At 42.0% G+C, this 18396-nt stretch overlaps 1 protein-coding gene across 4 annotated transcripts in view; it reads left to right on the top strand.

Moving 5' to 3' along the window:
- Positions 1 to 18396, top strand: part of STRIP1 (striatin interacting protein 1) — a 722689-nt gene that overhangs the window by 663146 nt on the left and 41147 nt on the right. For all 4 annotated transcript variants that reach the window (XM_077467363.1, XM_077467360.1, XM_077467361.1 and 1 more), the window contains 3 exons: positions 10877 to 10977; positions 11057 to 11123; positions 11563 to 11667. In XM_077467363.1, the coding sequence (XP_077323489.1) occupies positions 10877 to 10977; positions 11057 to 11123; positions 11563 to 11667 (273 nt within the window). The remainder of the gene's footprint in view (positions 1 to 10876; positions 10978 to 11056; positions 11124 to 11562; positions 11668 to 18396) is intronic.

Raw genomic sequence — 18396 nt, 5'->3', positions numbered from 1 at the left:
GTTGGAAGCAACCCACTGACCCCTGCGTGGGTCTAGTCCCAATGCTGTGGCATGTTTACTGTTACCTGTTGATTGTCTGTTTGTATGTCTTAAACTCAATAAAAATATTTTCAAAAAAAAAAACAAGGGACACCAACCAACCTCCTTGAGCTTTAAAAATACAAGATAATAATGTTGTTGTGTAAACGTGACACACAAAAAAAAAAGATTGAGATGACTAGAAAATAATTTTAAAATATTCCAAAAAAAAGGAGTTCTTGATTAAAAAAAATAAAAAGGGCAATAAAAAAGAATCCAAAAATTATTATGGAGATCTGGCTTAAAAAAAAAAAAAAGATTATTCATGAGATCACAATAAATAATAAAGAAAGAAGTTTGTTACGCAGAATAAATGGATGTTTTCTTTGCATAAAATACTTCCCTATGTGTTTTTCTTCAAAAAGGACAGTCAGTTTGTGAGTAGGCAGGTACATTTCAAAAAGACAATGTCAAATAAACAAGGAACACCTCCTTGAGGTTAATAAAAAAAATATAAGATAATAATGTTATTGTGGTAACTTGACACTCCAAAAAAAATTATACAGAGATCACTATAAAATAGTTTTTAAAGAGGAAGTAAACCCTTCCAAACAACTTGGACCTATAGGTAAGCCTAGATTAAGGCTTACCTGTAGGTCCAAGCAATATCTCCTAAACCTATATGGTTTAGGAGATATTTGCCCGAAAATGGGCACCGCTGTCTACGGCGCATGCGCCGTAGACAGCGGCACGCAGGCGCACTAAATGCGGCAAATCCAAGAATGGATTTGCCAAATTTGTCGACTCCCGTGCGCATGCGCGGGAGTGACGTCATCGCGGCTTCGCCGTATGACAGCGGCGGAGCTGCGAGGCGCGACTCCCGTGCGCATGCGCGGGAGTGACGTCATCGCGGTTGCGCCGCTGTGATTCGTCGGAGCTGCGAGACGCCACAAGCAACATGGATGCGGCGGACTACAGGGATCAGCGGCGACTTCGCTGGCTCCTGTGTCAGGTAAGTGACACATAATGAGCTACTATGCGATGCATAGTAGTCCATTATGCTTTACCTTTGCAGGGAAAAAAAGAGGAAGTAAACCCATCAGGGTTTACTTCCTCTTTAAGTGATCGTAAAATAAATCTTGATGAAATCAAAAATTCTAAAGGATGAGTACAAAAAACAATTTAATAAACATTATTATGGAGATCAGGCTTTTAAAAACTAGAATATTAGTCATCATGAGATGAGGATAAATAATGAAGAAAGAAGTTTGTGAGAACTCTGTGTGAATATGAGCAGCAAAACAACGTCTTTCTTCTAGCATTCTAAAGAAGAAAAGAATGTGTTGCATTAAACTATTTAAAAAAATTCAGAGTGACAAACGTTCTATGTCCATCACGCTTCCATCTCATACTTAAATCTGAGCATGCGTGAGTTTTTGCACATCGGAATTGCATACAGTGGAACAGATTTTCGGATAGGAACTTTTTGCGACCAAAAAATTGAGAACCTGCTCTCAATCTCTTGCTGGCAGGAATTCGGACAGCAAAAGTCCAATGGAGCATACACCCGATCGCATTTTCCAACCAAAACCTCTCATCGGTCTTTTGTGTATGGGGCATCATATCCCCAAGGGGGCTATGTTATGCATTTTAGCCGCTCATAAAGCGATACTAAAAATGCAGATATTATCTACTCCACCAATGATGACGACAGTCAAAATGATCTTAAGGCTCTATTGTATATCGAAAGGTTAGAGACGATAGTCCAATCCTTTGGCCCAACCAGTAATTTCTTTACAAGATGGAAACTTTTTATAGAGCAAACGCTCTCAACTTTGGAAATTGCACAACTAATGACACCATTTCCATACACTGACTGGTACCACAAAGCAACCCTCTCAAACTCTTTGGGCAGATTGAAACTCCACTAGTTCATCTTCCCCCTCTTAACAATACATTTAATAACTGATGGTTACAGTTTGAAATTACAGAGACTCTATGGTACATTACTTTAGTACATTATTCTTCCATGCTTGGATAATCCCAAATCTCCTTGTCTCCTCCTACTGTAATGGTTTTTGGACCCCCCTATCTTTCTTTTGGGGAGGCTGACCTGAACGTGGATACTACCTGTGTTCATGTTTTATCCTACTTACATCTTGGGGGACATAATCCCTCTTCCTCTGGATACTTCTCACCACTGTTCTGCCACTACTGAGACTGGGCTCTGTTATGTGTTACATGTGACCTTCCTTGGGTTTTACACTGCTATGGCCCACAAGCCTATTTCATATTGTGCCTTTTTTGGAGTTGCATTTCTCCTTCTTCAAAGATTGTATGTTTTCTAGGATGAGCCTCCCCCGTTTCAGTACCCCCCCCCCCAATACCAATTGATGGCATGGCCACAGGACGTTTGTAACTTTTGATTTGTTCTGTTTATGGGAACCAAGGCTCGCTATGTTTGGGTTGGTTGAGTGGGGTGGGTTGGGCTGGTGTTTTTTTTTTTTTTTTTGGCTCTTTTTTGTTTTTGCTACTGATAGCAGCTGCAGTATTTTCTTTTTTCTTTTTTCTATTTTCTATGTCTCATGGGTCCACAAAATTGGACAAAAGTAGTCAGGTACTGCATCCTGAATTTAAAGGACTAGTCCTTCTAGTTTAGTAGTTGGGGAGTCTTTTCTGTTTTTTTTTCCTTATGTCTCACATGCTCTCATTTGCATGTCTCTGGTTGTACAGGTCGCAGTGTTTTGATACCATTGATTATCTTATTACTATTAGTATAACTTGGCTGGTTTGCAGTGTCTGTCACTGAAACTGATCTCTTGGAATACTAGAGGTTTGAATTTATCCCAGAAGTGGCCCTTAAATGTTGTTGGCTTACTAAATCATTTCATGCCACTCATACTTCTTACTCCCAGAGAGTCTCTATTCTGCTAGCTAAATCCCTCCCGGTTGAAGTTTTGCAAGTTAAAACTGATCAAGGAGAACAATTTATTATACTCAGTCTGCAAATTGCCTCAATGGTACTTAAGCTCATAAATATTTATATTCCAGCTCCCTTTTCACCAGATTTACTTACCAAATTGGTCTTCATGCTACTCTCTAGACCCTAAAGCTCCCTACTTTATGGTTACTCTAACTGCTTATACTGCGGCAGAATGGCTCGGCTACGCAAATCGCCGTACCGGTACCACAGCCCCTTTAACAGGCGCCTGCGTTGCCAGAGGCGATGTGCGTGGCCGGCGGCCGCGATGTCACCCGTGATCGCTCCAAAGAGATCCAGAAAGGGGATCTGTCAGTGTAAACAAACAGATCCCCGTTCTGACAGGGAAGTAATCATTTCGCTATTTTTAGCTCTAATCACTGTAATAATGTCACTGGTCCCAAAAAAGTGTCAAATGTCTGATCTATCCGCCACAATGTCGCAGTCCCACTAAAAATCACTGATCACCGCCATTACTAGTTTAAAAAAAAATGCTTATTGCAATTTTTTTTTCACCAAAAATATGTAGAAGAATGCATATTGGCCTAAACTGATGAAGAAATCCTTTTTTTTTTCTTTTTTTAATTGTCGGTCTTTCTTTGTGATGAAATACCACCAAAAGAAAGCTCTATTTGTGGGGGAAAAAAAGGCCTCAATTTTGTTTGGGCAGCGTCGCACGACAATTGCCATAGTTTCCCCATTAGGTATATTGCACTCTAGCATTTTGCGCTGTACACCCCAAATTATTAGGTATCTTGGACTTTGGGGTTTATTTACTAAAGGCAAAACCACTTTGCACTACAAGTGCAGTTGCTGGAGATCTGAGGGGGACATGCAAGGAAAATAAAAAAAACAGCATCTTTGCTTCGATATGATTATCACAAATCACCAGTGCTTCCCCTCAGATTTACAGCGAGTACACTTGTATTGCAGAGTGGATTTACCTTTAATAAACCCAAAAATACCTAATAATGTGGGGTGTACACAACAAAGTACTAGAGTGCATTTGCCTAATGGGGATACTAGTTAGAGTGACCTGTGTGTCCCCAAGGAAAGACATTGGTAGGGTTTTACCCTCACTTCCTGTTGGCTATGTGACAGGAAGTGAAGCCAGTTTTAAGAAAAGGGACACAAAGCCCAACCTAAAAAATACAAGCAGGGGTTCAAACACTCACTTGGTTTCCCTCAAATGCCCACAATTAGAATAGAATTGTCTGGAGCTCAGTTTTAGCTCAATGCTCTAAATTAGGGCTGCCACGACGAGTTGACGTAATCGCCGAAAATACGTAGACGTGCGTGAAAGGCGTTGATGCGTCACACGTTGAGAGTTGCAGGTCCACACCCCCACCACGGCTTTCAGCACGGTGCTTCTCTCCCACACAGATCACCGCGGACTGTCCCCTATTCTCCTCCAGTCCCCATCCGTCCTCCATGCTGCTCCGTGTCTCTCGCTCTCCTCCGTGCTTCCATCCCCCTCTCTTCTTCCCCTCCGTGCTGCCGTCCCCCTCTCTTCTGCCCCTCCGTGCTGCCATCCCCCTCTTTTCTCCCCCTCTGTGCATCTGTCCTCCTCCGTGCATCTGTCCCCCTCTATTCTCCGCCTCCTTGCATCTGCCCCCCCTCTCTTCTCCCCCTCCGTGCTGCCGTCCCCCTCGGTATCTCAGGATGGAGAGCGGAGGTAGAAGCCGGAAAAACCCAGCTCCTTAGTTTTCTGAATGGACAGAGTCAGTGACCCCTGACTCTGTCCATTCACATAACTGAAACATTGTAACCTCCTGTGATTACGATCTCTCAGTTAATGAATGAAGAGAAGCCGCTGTCTTCTCTCCATTCATTATCAGTGCAGCAGAGGCTACAGAGAAAGGGACTGGGGAATCTGTGTCCCTAGTCCTTTTCCCTGTCTCAAATGGGAGATGTCAGAGGTCTGTTAAGACCCCTGATATCTCACCATAGCCCCCCCCCCCCCCAACTGGGCTGATAAAAAAACATTGCAATAAATAATAATAAAAAAAAACACACTGACACTGTCCCCACACACCCTCCCCCTTAAAAAAATGAAAGCATTGTAAAAAATAAATTATAAACATTCATGAACTTATGAACAGAAAATAAAAACAGAACATAAAAAAACTAAGATAAAAGAATATAACTACATATATATATATATATATATATATATATATATATATATATATATATATATATATATATATATATGTATTCTTTTATCTTAACTTTACAAAAATAAGTACATAAAAAAAAGGTAAGATAAAAGAATGTAACTACATACTTATATATATAATATATATGCATGTACTAGTTATATTCTTTTATCTTACCTTTTTTTTTATGTACCTATCATTTTTTGTAAAGTTATCCAAAGGATTAAAGCGGGAGTCCGCCGGGAGTCAGCGTTTTTTTTTTTTTTTTAAAGCCAGCAGCTACAAATACTGCAGCTGCTGACTTTTAAAATAGTGACACTTAACCCGCCCAGCGCGCCCGCGATGTCGGCACCCGAAGCCGATCTCTCGATCGTCTCTCTGGTGCTGCCGCCGCCGTCTTGGGTATGGGAATCAGGAAGTGGAGTCTTTCGGCTTCATTTCCCGGTTCCCTACTGCGCACGCGGGAGTCGCGCTGTGCAATAAGGATAGTCCCCCGCTGCCTGCTGGGAAACACACAGATCCCAGAGGCAGCGGGGGACTTTCGGAAAGGGGCATAGATTCTGCGGAAAGGGGCGTGCCTTCTGCAGAATCTACGCCGGAAGTGGGTGCAGATACCTGTACTGTACAGGTACCTGCACCCCCTCCCCCCTGAAAGGGGCCAATTGTGGCGCCGGAGGGGGGGAGGGTTCCAATGAGCAGAAGGTCCACTTTAGGGTGGACCTCTGCTTTAATTGGCTAATCAAAAAAAAAGAACAAGATTAAGTAAAAAAATAAAATAAAAATAATCGCTATAGTCGATGACTAATCGAAAAAATAATCGTTGGTTAGTCAACAGACAAAATAATCGTTAGTTGCAGCTCTACTCTAAATCAGTGGTTCTCAACACTGACCCCCATCAAGTACCCCCAACAGGCCATGATTGCAGGTTTTCCTTCATCTTTCCCAGGTGCTTTAAATCACAGTCAATGGCTTTGTATTTTGGACAGCTATTTTAGCGAAGATAAATTCCCCAGATATGTCCAATAGGGGGTACTGGAGGACTGAGGCTGAGAACCACTGTGCTAAAATGGAAAATGTAATAATTACCGCTCTGTAATTTTCTTTTCCTGGTGACTATCCATGGCAGCATACGCACAATCCATGCATGTGCTACCATGAAGGCAACAGGAAAGTAGCTTGTAGACAAATCACACCCTTTTTTGTTTTGCCATGCCACTCAGCCTTGTTAAGCCACAGCTGGGAAATCTGTTGCATGAAAAGCAACAAAACACATACAATTTTGAGCAAGTTTTTTTTTATGTTTTATTGGTCAAAACAGGACTTGGAAAGCAAGGAAAGCAAAAAGCACATGTATGTTAATTTGAGACACTAACAGAATGTGGTTTTTGAGGTCTGACTATTTTGCATTGGAAATTAACAGGACTGCGCCCACAAATGGATATCTAATAAGGATTTAAACATTAGTTGCAACATCTTGAGAAAGATTTTGCAAAATAATTCAGCACAGACAATTAAATCAAAGTGATCAAAAACACATCTGTTTTGCAAAGACATAACAAACAAAATACAAAGAGAAAATACATGTGTTACAAACTTGATAAGAACATTCAATATCTCTCTCTTCCCCTCTCTCCCTCTCTTCCCCTCTCTCCCTCTCTTCCCCTCTCTCCCTCTCTTCCCCTCTCTCCTTCTCTTCCCCTCTCTCCCTCTCTTTCCCCTCTCTCCCTCTCTTTCCCCTCTCTCCCTCTCTTTCCCCTCTCTCCCTCTCTTTCCCCTCTCTCCCTCTCTTGCCCTCTCTCTCCCTCTCTTTCCCCTCTCTCCCTCTCTTGCCTCTCTCTCTCTCTCTCTCTCTCTCTCTCTCTCTCTCTCTCTCTCTCTCCCCGGCAAGGTAACGAATGCTATCTGCAAGCTTAATATAACATAGGTTATTGCGCTAATGAGGCAATTGAAACCACATGCACAGTCCATGAAACACACAAAATGCAAGTTCACCCAGTGTACAGACTAAACTTCAAAGTGGGTACACATGTTAATGATGTCCTTAAATTACTAACAAAAAAAAACAAAGTCTCTGAGCATGCCCAGACCAACCCAAATGCAGATAGCACAAAATAAACCACCCCCATGTCCAAAATTAAGCATATCATCCAGCATGTCCTTATTTAAGGTTAAGAAAAAAGTACTGAACTGACTCAAAAATGTGCATGCAGAAAAGCATCTGGACTGCCTTTGTATGGTCTGAACTAGTCCTAAAGCTAGTGACTTGGGGTGGGATGTTTACTCTGCCTGTAAAGTGGTGCATCTGTAGCACATATCCAAAATGCTGCTTCAAAGCTGTACGGCTTTATAGAGCTTACACACCGACATTGCAGTTGCAAGATTTTAACACAAAACAAAAAATAGCCTGCCCCCCCCCCCCCCAATACATACAAGGCCATTTGGGTCTGTAAAAACTTAAAATGAGATCCCCCCACGTGAAAAATACCACCCCAAAATAAAAAATTTTTGTGCCCCTCCCACACAATAACAAACCCCTAGCCAAACTCACAGCAAGCCAGCCCATGAAAGGAGGGTGTATGTTTGGGGGCAGGAGGGGCTCGAGCACCCCAAAAGTCAACCACCTTGTTCCCATATTCAGGGGGACAAGGGCCTCTTCCAGACAACCCTCAGCTGGGGTTGTGGGGGACTGCAGACAGGGGACTTTACGGAAAGCCCCTTTAAATTCATGGGTACAAGGTGCTTTGTGGTTGGTATTGGACTGAGCCCAACATGCCCCAAAGGCAGCCAGCTATGTTGAGTGCATGTGGCCTTGTATGGTTCAGGAGGGAGTTGGGCGATCGCTCTTCTCGCCCCTTTCCTAGCTGGCCCTTTTGTATGCTCTGAAAAAAGATGTATGGATTGGTGAAGGCAACTCACAGCCTTTTGAGAATAGAGTGGGGTGTGGAGTTCCCCTTTAAAAGAAAAAGCTAGCCCAAGGAAATCATATTCATTAGAGGGAGAAGGTTAAATGCCCTTTTAGGAGGAGCTAGAGGAGTGAGAGTCCTTTTGCAGAATTTTAACAAGGTGCATGTCACATGTTGGCAATGTAACATGCTAACATGACCGTGTGCAAATATCCTTTAAAAAAATACATTAAAAAAAAATTGTCACGTTTAGAGGTGCACCCGTTCAACCCACGCAATTGCATTTTGCATTGCTTGACATTTACTAAGATTTTAACTGCGCTGAAAACAAACGCATTTGAACGAACGCAATACCCCTCTTGCGCAGTGCTTAAATTGATCTCATGCAGTTCTAAACATACTTGCAGGCACAGCAGGCTTGATCGGAAAAAGTTGTGTTCTTATTCTATTTTGGGCATATTTGTTACTTGGCAGTTGTTACTAAACTTCCTCACACCACCTCACATCACCCCATAATATTGGCACCTCCATCTTCTGTTAATATTTGTCATGGTTATGCAGTGATCTTCCTCTGTTTGCTTACCTCCCCTCATGTGTTCTGACTAAGAGGCCAGCCACTTCCACCTGGTGGTTTTTATAACCTCTCCTCTAAGCATGGCTCCACCCCAGGCCCTATCAGGGAACCCTATATTAACCTGTGCACTGCAAGCCAGGGGTGCTGATCAACCATTGTGTATCATTGTGTGTTTGGCTTCCTGTTTCCTGCTTGCCGTGTGCTCTGTTTGTCTCTGTTACCGACCTTGGCATGTTCTCAACAATTCCTGTCTGCTTGTGACCCTGACCTTTTGCATGTCCCTGACCATCCCTGTCTGCCTGTGACCCTGAACCTTTGGCGTGTACTCTGTTATTCCTGTCTGTTAGTTGCCCTTACCTCTGCCGTATCCCCTTACTATCCTTGTCGTTACAGCCTGCTGCTTCCTTCTCCTGTAGTCTACTGTGAGCTGTGAGACCCTAGGGGCCTCGACCTGGAGCCAGACTGCAGCAAAGTCCATCCTCATCACTGGAGGCTCTGGTGAACACCCGCTGGCTCTTAGACTCCGCGCCCTGGGAATCTATGCTCCAGCTCCCATTGGGATCTGTGTTCGTGATCCTGTAGACCTGTGTCCTGAATCTCCCTGGGTACAGTCCGCAGCAGTCAGTCCTAAGATCCACTACCTAGCGGTGCACTTCCGACTCCTACGGACTGCATCTGTCACCTGATCTCAGATGACCTGATAATATTGAATTGAAGATGCCATGCGCCATGTCCATAGTGGTGCACGGATTACATTCTCCCATGCGACGAGATCAATATAGTAAATGGGGATTAGCGCTCAACTCATGGCGCACAGCTTTCATAAATCGGCCCACATGTTTCACATAGATTTGGCTTTTGCCTCGGACACTACGCTTCCTTTTGTCTCTGATGTGTGTTATTTACCTAGGGGCATTAACTGATCATGCACCTCTCTCCCTGGACATTCTCCTTCTACCACGTCTGAGTCCCACTATGTGGTTCCTGAACTCGCAGTGTTTGGAGGACTAGGTAGTGCGGGGGAATATAAACAAAGTATTATGATTTACTGGAATGCAAACTTAGATACTGTTGACCATTCTACAGAATAGGAGGCTTTTAAGACTACCCTGCAGGGCACATTTATGTCTTTTACTAGTGCACTACGTAAGAATGGCCAAATGCATACTGAAGACCTGGAACAGGCCATGCTAACGGCAGAAGCTGATTATGTTGCTGCACCTGACCTCAGTACCCGGGATATATGGTTACACAAACGCAGGGAATGGGAGCTCATTCTACTGGATCTCACTAGAAAAAAAATGCTCTATATCATCCAAAAAAGGTTTGAGCATGGTAATAGAGCTGGTCGTTTACTTGCCTACTTAACTAGACCTGACCATGCCCTTATCTGTATCCCACAGATTGACACCTCAAGACACGTTAGTGATACCCAACACAAAATAGTAGATGTCAGTATACTGTCTCCAATGAATATTTTGCCAGGGTATCCCTCCCCACCCTATCTACTCATGTGAGAGAGGAGCTGGTTGCACCCCTCCTGGCCTAGCTGGATTCCCAGCTGAATAGTTTGCCCAATTTCATCATATGTGTCCATTCCTTTTTCATACATTTAACAAAGCTATGGAAGCCGAGATCCTCCCACCTTCTATGCAAGAGGAATCCTCCCACTTTTATGCTATGGAATTTTTTTCCATCTTCCAAGATGGAAAAATAAATTCCTTAGCATAAAAGTGTATTGCCTACACTAACACATTGGTTGAAATTGGTTAATGATTCCCTGCCTCTATATAAACTGACCTTTGAGTTAGGAATAGATCGAAAGTGTTTCATAAAATTTAGGGCAAGTGGCTTGAGAGTCCCCTGACTTTGGCCTCGGTATGATAATATCCATCTATAGTCACAATTGCTGTGCACCCTGTTTTGACAAATGATACGTCTGCTTATATTGTATCATATGTGTGACCTTGTTCCAGTTAACAATATGCGACATATGAGCTGGTTTAAGCCAATTTTAGTGTTTGGTTTTTGTACACTGATATTTTCTGTACAAAGTGTTTTGTTGTGGGGGTTTTTTTTTTTTTTTTGCAACTTTCTAAACTCAATAAATCTATCTTTTAAAAAATGGACTTCAATTCTCCTATAATAGTTTATGGTGATGGCTTGTTTGGTAATTTTTATTCACAAATAAAAGATGCTGCTCTCCTTTTTTACATATGTTTTTCCTGATCTTTTTTTCTAGATGGAGTACATGGCCCAGCACCTGGTCTTTGCAAATTGTATTCCCTTGATTTTAAAGTTTTTTAATCAAAATATCATGTCTTACATCACAGCCAAAAACAGGTAATATATAGAGAATTGTGGGTAAAATGCATTTGTCTATAATATATATACACTTCTCGCTATAATTCTGTTTCTGTAGTATTTCAGTCCTAGATTACCCATACTGTGTGGTCCATGAACTTCCTGAGTTGACAGCAGAGAGTCTGGTAAATCTTTTTACTTCATACTAAAGGACCTGTTCACACTATTACGCTCTTGAGCTTCAGTTTTTGTGCAGCAGGGGGTGGTGTGGTATGCATTTTATCACATTACACAGCTCCCTTTTTTTTGTTTGAACTTTATGTGAAGTGCACAAAGTAACACCTAATGTATCCAGTTGAGTACTGCACTTGCTCTACAGTGACATGCAGGGCCATATGAAGAGTTGCGATATTATGGAAATATGTTTCATAATATTGCACAGCTTTGGGATGCAGAGAAACACGGCATTCTGGTCTGAACAAGACACACTGAAAACTATGTACCTGCTTTTTATCATAGAGAAAGATGCAGGTAACTGCATATAGTGTGAACGGGGCCCGGGTGATTAAAATGCTTGTTTATACTTACTGTAATTTATGTTTTCCAATTACAATATCTATACAGGAAGCTGGAGATAATAATCGATTCTGCTGGCGAAATTTGTTTTCATGCATAAATCTTCTCCGTATCTTAAACAAACTGACCAAGTGGAAACACTCCAGGACCATGGTTAGTAGGTCATGCATAGTAGATTTAAATGTCTTTTTTTATACTCAAAATCATTTCCTGTCTGTTTTGTTCAATTAAATTGTCTTAAGTGCATCTTTGTAGGCTAATATTCCCTGCCAATACTAGCTGCCTGACCATCATGGTAGTGATTTGACTTCAACACTTTTCAGTCTGCCGCCTGGTTTTGTCTGTGGTAGGATGAGTGGACAGTATAAAAATGATTTAGAGGCTTCAAATTTTATACATTTTGCATTACTCCACACTCCCCTGTGTGGATCTCAAAATGATGGTTTAAATATTGTACTCCTCTGGAAAAAATGTCAAACCATATTCAAACACAAAATATTACATGTTTTTTTTGGAAGAAGAAGAATATTGTTTAGCCGTGCCAAACCCATGGCTATAATTCTTTGTGGTCCTACTGCAACATTTACAGGATAGATTTACACCAGGATGATAGTAGGTTCAACTCACACTATTATTATGATTATTGGGTCTCTTTTAGGTGATAAGCAGGTGCAAAAAAAAAAAAAGTTGAATTAGAGGGGTCGCATGTATTTATTTTTTGTCTTTTTAGACAATATTTATAAATGCTACTAGAAGAATTTTTTATTTTAAATAAAAAAACTTTATTATTATCTACAGCCTAGACACGGACAGCAACAAAATCGCCCATTCGATATTAAGTAAAGTACATTTAACAATTATTCAGTACGGTCTCATTTCTGAAATTCACCTTTACAGTGGCCAGTGGTGATTAGTACCGCCCAAACTGTAGCTAGTGATGGGCTCAAGATGTTTGGCCTATATCTGAACAGTGGAGTCCACAATTCTTCTTTGTTTACCCTTAGTGTCTTTATCAGCTTCCCAGAGATATAGGTATTATTTATCATCCTTTTTTTGTAATTTATTTATAAGTCAGAAACTTCTTACCATCCATAATAGATAACAGAACAATAGAAGGCAGGGTACAAGAAATCTTCCGAACATTACAACTTTCCATCTTACACACAGCATTTAAACCAAGTTACAGAAATGAACAGGCTGCAGGTCACTTCCACGGATCTGTGAGTGTCATTTAATATGAGAATGAAACTGTACATGGAAAAAGAAAAGGAAAGCATACCTTGATTCAATCAAATCTGTTGCACTACAATCCAAACATAACCCAGAGGGTCACTGCTGTTGGTGACTCTGCTATTTCAAGGGCCATCTGAAACCCGGTGAGGAATGCACAATCATTATGCAATAAATGCTAACAAAAGAGGGCAGGGAAAGAGGGAATGGGCAAGGACGGCAGGGAGGATGGTGAGAGGAAGTGTCTAAGCTCTCTCTGAGGTTCCGTTACAGATGGTGGTGATCAGAGTAATCAGCAAATCGGGGGTGAGAGGGTGTGCTTGAGCTCTCCCCAAGATCTCTCTAAGTGCTGAAGCTTTGCCATAGAGAGTCACCATCTGAACAGTAATGTGGACCTGCTCCTCAACCCGATCGACAAACTCCCGTTCCAAGGAGAGCAAACATTCAGGGCGAAATACGGGAAAAGATGCAGCTTGAAAGTACACGATCTCCGGGCCAATTATGAGGTACCTGGCTGCGGAAGGAACCGGTTCTCGTGAAGGACACAAGCATACCAAACGGCTACATATACCCCACGCCAATCAATAGAGCTGCTCACCCTTCCCGCCAGCTGCCTCTACCCATCGGGAGTTACGGGACTTGCTTTCTGGATCTGATTGTCCAGACAGTCCTGCTGCACAGAGCCCAGGTATGTCATTAATACTAGAGTTTAAACAAGAGCTGGCAGGTATGTTTCAAAGCTTAGAGAGGTCTATTAAAAAGGATTTAAACGCTGTCAGAACAGATCTCTCTAATGTCCTTAGCCAAGTAGAAGAAACAGGAGCTCCAGGAGCAGGTGACACAAATGGCAATTGTGAATAGACCATTGAAATACAAAATTGAAGACCTAGAAAATTGGAATAGAAGGAATAATTTATGCATGCAAGGTATTCCTGAGGTTGTCAGTAATGAAGACCTGCCTATTAAGATAAAGGAAATATTTAATACTATTTTGGAGTAAGAGGATACTAACCAAATTCATTTTGATCGGCTACATAGAATACGGAGACCTCCAAATATTTCAATAGACCAGCCTTGTGACATCATTTGCAGGTAACATTATTTAGATGAAAAAAATATAATTTTACAAAAATTGCCATAATTATCAACATTTGAGATTGAAGGCACTCCAATTAATATTTTTTCAGAGATCTCAAAGGAAACCCTGTATTGCAGGTGAATCTTGTGCCCTCTTTTAGATAAATTGAATGTCGCAGGGGTGACTTATCGATGGGGGTTTCCCTCCTGCTTAACAGCTACCAGAGACGGCCACTCATCAATTCTCAGATTTTCAGAGGACTTACCCAAATTCTGTTCAGATTTGAAATTGGATCAAATGGTTTTTCACGCTGGTCAGAAAGTATACCTAAATATTTAACCTCTCTGGATTCAGCTTGGAGAAAAACACCAACTAAGAAGCCGTATGAAGGTGTATTGGGATCGTCATAAAAGAAAATTGGGTGAGATCTACTCAGTACTGATAAAGCAACAGTTTAAAGAAGATAGACAGGCAGATCAATAATTAAAGAGGAAGGGGATAAGAAAAAGAAAAAAAATATATTTTTTTTCTTGTGGCAATGGTGATCCATGATTTAGACCTGAGATTGATCCAAAAATGTATATTTGTTTTTGTTTTGTTTTTTTCATAAAATTTTATTGCAGCAAAACAGAGAATAAACATGAAAGGCACATGTTAGACAGGTATGTTTAAAAAAGGGATAAAAGGTCGGAACTTTGAATGAGGTGTGGGACGTGTAGGTCCAATGCCTCCATCCCTAATATAAGGAGAAAACAAGGTTTTTGGGGGTTTTTTTGGACTTTAAATGAAGCATGCAAAAAGGAAGCAAATACGCACTGTGTGTCTGTAAAATGTTTATTCCATATAACAATACAGATAGGGTAAATACACAATGCAAGTATAAAAATATACATAAATAAGTACTGTAAGTTCATATATGTACAAATGGTATCCTGACATGGAGGTACAGATGGCAAATGCCCAATACTGACATGATGTAGGAACCCAAAAATGATTTGTAAATCCACGACATTGTCAGATATAATTAATGGCTAGGTAGATAATGTTCCAAGATATAGTATAGCTGTGGCATTAATGGGGACCGACGCATTTTGTGGGTATGTCCACTCATCGGTAGCCGATGCAACAGAAGTATCTATAGAATATATATATATGTATATATGAGCCACAGTCTGACTAGAAAAAAGTATAAGGGAAGGGGGACAAAGAGGTATATAATTGTCCACTCATACTTACAAATAACAATTGTAAATGTGGCACATGGTGGTAGGCACAGGGTGAATTGGGGACATCGTATTTTTTTTATACTTGCTTTGTGTATTTACCCTATCTGAATGGTTATATGGAATAAACATTTTACAGACACACAGTAGTGCGTATTTGCTTCCTTTTTGCATGCTTCATTTAAAGTCCCAAAAAAAACCTTGTTTTCTTGTTTGTTATGTATCAAAGTAAATAGATTACAAAATGTTGTAGGAAAAGACAAAATACACTTGTAGGGTAAAACAGGATTGTATGATTTCAAGTTCTCTTTGATTTACATCTTGTAGTGGGTGGATCATAATTGAGAAAGAGAAACATAATAGCAATAATATGCATTTTAACATTTTCTGTTGATTGTCTACGTATATAGGTTGCTATTAATTTCTTTGAAGAGGGAGGGATTAGAACTTAGGAAAAAAGAGGTGGGAGAAGGAAGTTGGGTAGAAAGAGGAAGGGAATCACAAGATATATGTACAAAAAAAAGTGAAAGGGGGAAGGGAATCCTGTGATTTATTTGGAGATCTGTTTATTTGTAGTTTGTATGAGTTTGTTTACATAAGATCTGCATGTCTTTCCCCTTTTTTTGCGTGCTATCCTTATTTAATCCTCGGTGAAAAGACACATCCCTCTCCCTCTCACTCCTATTTTAACATCATGTCCCTGTGTTTATCCGGGGATTTATTTTCTTACATCAAGGGACACAGAGCCGTAGTACTTACTACGTGGGTTATATCGGCGTATCAGGTGCTGGACACTGGCACGCCCCTTAAGGCATGAACTTCCCCATATAACCCCTCCCACTACTGGGAGTCCTCAGTTTTTTCGCCAGTGTCTAAGGTGTTGGGCACGTGTAAGGATGTGTGTACTGAGCTCCAGGGGCAGTAATCCTTTGAGAGCCAGCCAGCCAGCCATCCTGACCGGATCCATTCTGATGTCTCCGTAATTGACTAAATGAATGGTACCTGGACCTTGTCATCCAAAGATGCAAGGTTTTGCTTGCAAATGCTTTTAAAGCTGGGCCCTGGGATCCAGTACTTTTTGGTAATAAGTCCATAAAAAGTTTACTGGCAGCATCTTCTCGCTGGTCCAGGATTGTGGGATTACCTGAGTGTACCCCTGTTCCTGAAGGTTTGCTTTCAAGGTCTCGAAGCCTACCGTGAAGGGCGAAGATTGGGTTTTTATCTCTGATAAACCCTGCTGTAAGGGAAGGTAGGGGAGATTTTCTCAGGAATCTCTACTTCCATGTATTGTGTTGTCATGTCATGTCTATGTATCAATACTGGAGGCTGTATTGAGCACTCACCATTCTGATGCTGGAAACAGTAGAAGCTCCGCTCTCCTGTCCGTTCAAGCCAGCTCAGACCCTCAGGTATGGATCACTTCCTGGGCCCCCAGATTGGCGTTTTTTTATTCCCTTGAATGCCAGCCAGCTGCCTCTTTTTTCTTTAAAAAAAAAAAAGGTTTTTTTGGGCAAGTCGCAGCCGCTCGTCAGGCAGAGTATTTACCCTCCCTGCTGCCGCCCGCCATGATACCGGCGCTCACACACTTCCCTGTTAAAAGAGGAAGGGGGGTGGTTTCACGTGGGGAGGTGTGCCTAAACGGCATCAGAAGCTGGCCACACGTGGAGGAAGTAATTTAAGCTATACAGGAAAAGCTGCAGCCTGGCAGTGGAGGGACAGAGCAGAGTGGTTGCTGGTCAGGTTTGGTGACACAGACATCCGCCTTTTGTTGACAACATTGTACTGTATAGCTAGGACTAATAGAAGCTTTGTACTGTACTATAGCCTAGCAAGTGTAACATTCTTTTGCTGGTAGTGCCTCTGCTTTGTACTATAAGCTATGAGTGGCAAGGGGGCCATGAACTCCTCTAAGGGGTCACAAAAAACTAAGACCCTGTCCAAAAGAATGTCATCTTCCTTTGAGAGTGATGCGGCCGGTCAGATTGAACCAACAGGTTAAGCTGTTATTGCAGTCGCTCAGGATGCTTCAGCCCCTGAGTATGTTACACCTGAAGTGTTGTCCTCTACCAACGCTGGCTTAGAGAAAAAGCTTGATGCAATTTTATCCCTTCAGAGTGGGTTTAAACGCGGTACATCAGGCGCTCAAGATCCTCCTGTGGAGGTTCAGGATGCCGGGGATCGGGCAGATCTTCCTAGGGATATGGAAGATTACTGGCTTATCCTCTTCTGAGGATCCTAACACGGAAGGAGTATCACTGCAGGAGAGCTTGCTTATGCATACTCTCACTAAGTTGGTTCGTTCAACTTTTTTGCTACCTGCAGCGCTGGCTTCTCATGTCCCATCTCTAAGTTAGGATCATTAAAACCTCCTCCGGCTGGGGATGCCTTTCCTATCCATGCATTGCTAAGAAAGCTTATGTACGCAGAGTGGGAACATCTGGATAAACCGTTTTATCCTCCTAAGAGAGTTGCAAAACTGTATCCTATGGAAGAGGATTTCTATAAGAAATGGGGGATTCCAGCGGTTGATCCTGCGATTACCTCTGTAAATAAGAACCTCACATGTCTGGTTGATAATGCACTCATGTTGAAGAACTCATGAAGCTGGAGCACCTTTCTAAGAACCAGATGGCTTTAGCAGGTTCAGCAGTGCAGCCGGTTCTGGCCGCAGTGGGTGTATCCCGGGAACAATTTGAGGAGATGCTTACATTTTTACCTGTTGAACAGGTTTAGCAGTACTCTGATTTAGCAGTAGATGTTATGAGAGATGCGTCCATTCAGATTTCACGTCTGATGATGGGACTAGTGCATTCTCGCAGAGTTCTTTGGCTTAAGAGTTGGTCAGCCGAAGAAATGTGTAAGAAGCTCCTAGCCAGTTTCCCTTTTCATGGTGAACGGCTATTCGGAGAAGATTTGGATAAATACTTACTAAAGATTTCCAATGGCAAAAGCGCTCTGTTGCCAGTAAAGAAGAAATTTAGACATTTCTCATTTAAGTGGGCCGCTTCTGTTTCAGGGACATCAGCCTCTAGGCAGTCTCAGCGGCCTCAGCCCTCAGGTTCAGCTGCCCCTTATGAAGGGGATCCCCCGCTCGCTCCGGTGGGGGGAAGGCTCCTCCAATTTTCAAAGATCTGGCAGGAGCAATGTCAGGACAAGTGGGTGGCTTCTGCGGTTTCTCTATGTTACAAACTAGAATTCCAAGTTTTGCCGTCTCCCCGGTTTCTAAGATCAGGGGTTCCCAAGGACCCAGAAAAGAAGGCTCTCCTTCTAGCACTGGACCATCTGCTAGCCAAGGCAGTCATAAGAGAGTTTCGCTTAGAGTAACAGGGCACAGGTTTTTATTCAAACCTC

The sequence above is a fragment of the Lithobates pipiens genome, unplaced genomic scaffold, assembly GCF_037356315.1.
Source record: "Lithobates pipiens isolate NorthernLeopardFrog02 unplaced genomic scaffold, aLitPip1_a1.2 Scaffold_52, whole genome shotgun sequence".
Classification (NCBI taxonomy): domain Eukaryota; kingdom Metazoa; phylum Chordata; class Amphibia; order Anura; family Ranidae; genus Lithobates; species Lithobates pipiens.
This window is presented reverse-complemented; position numbering and strand designations above follow the sequence as displayed.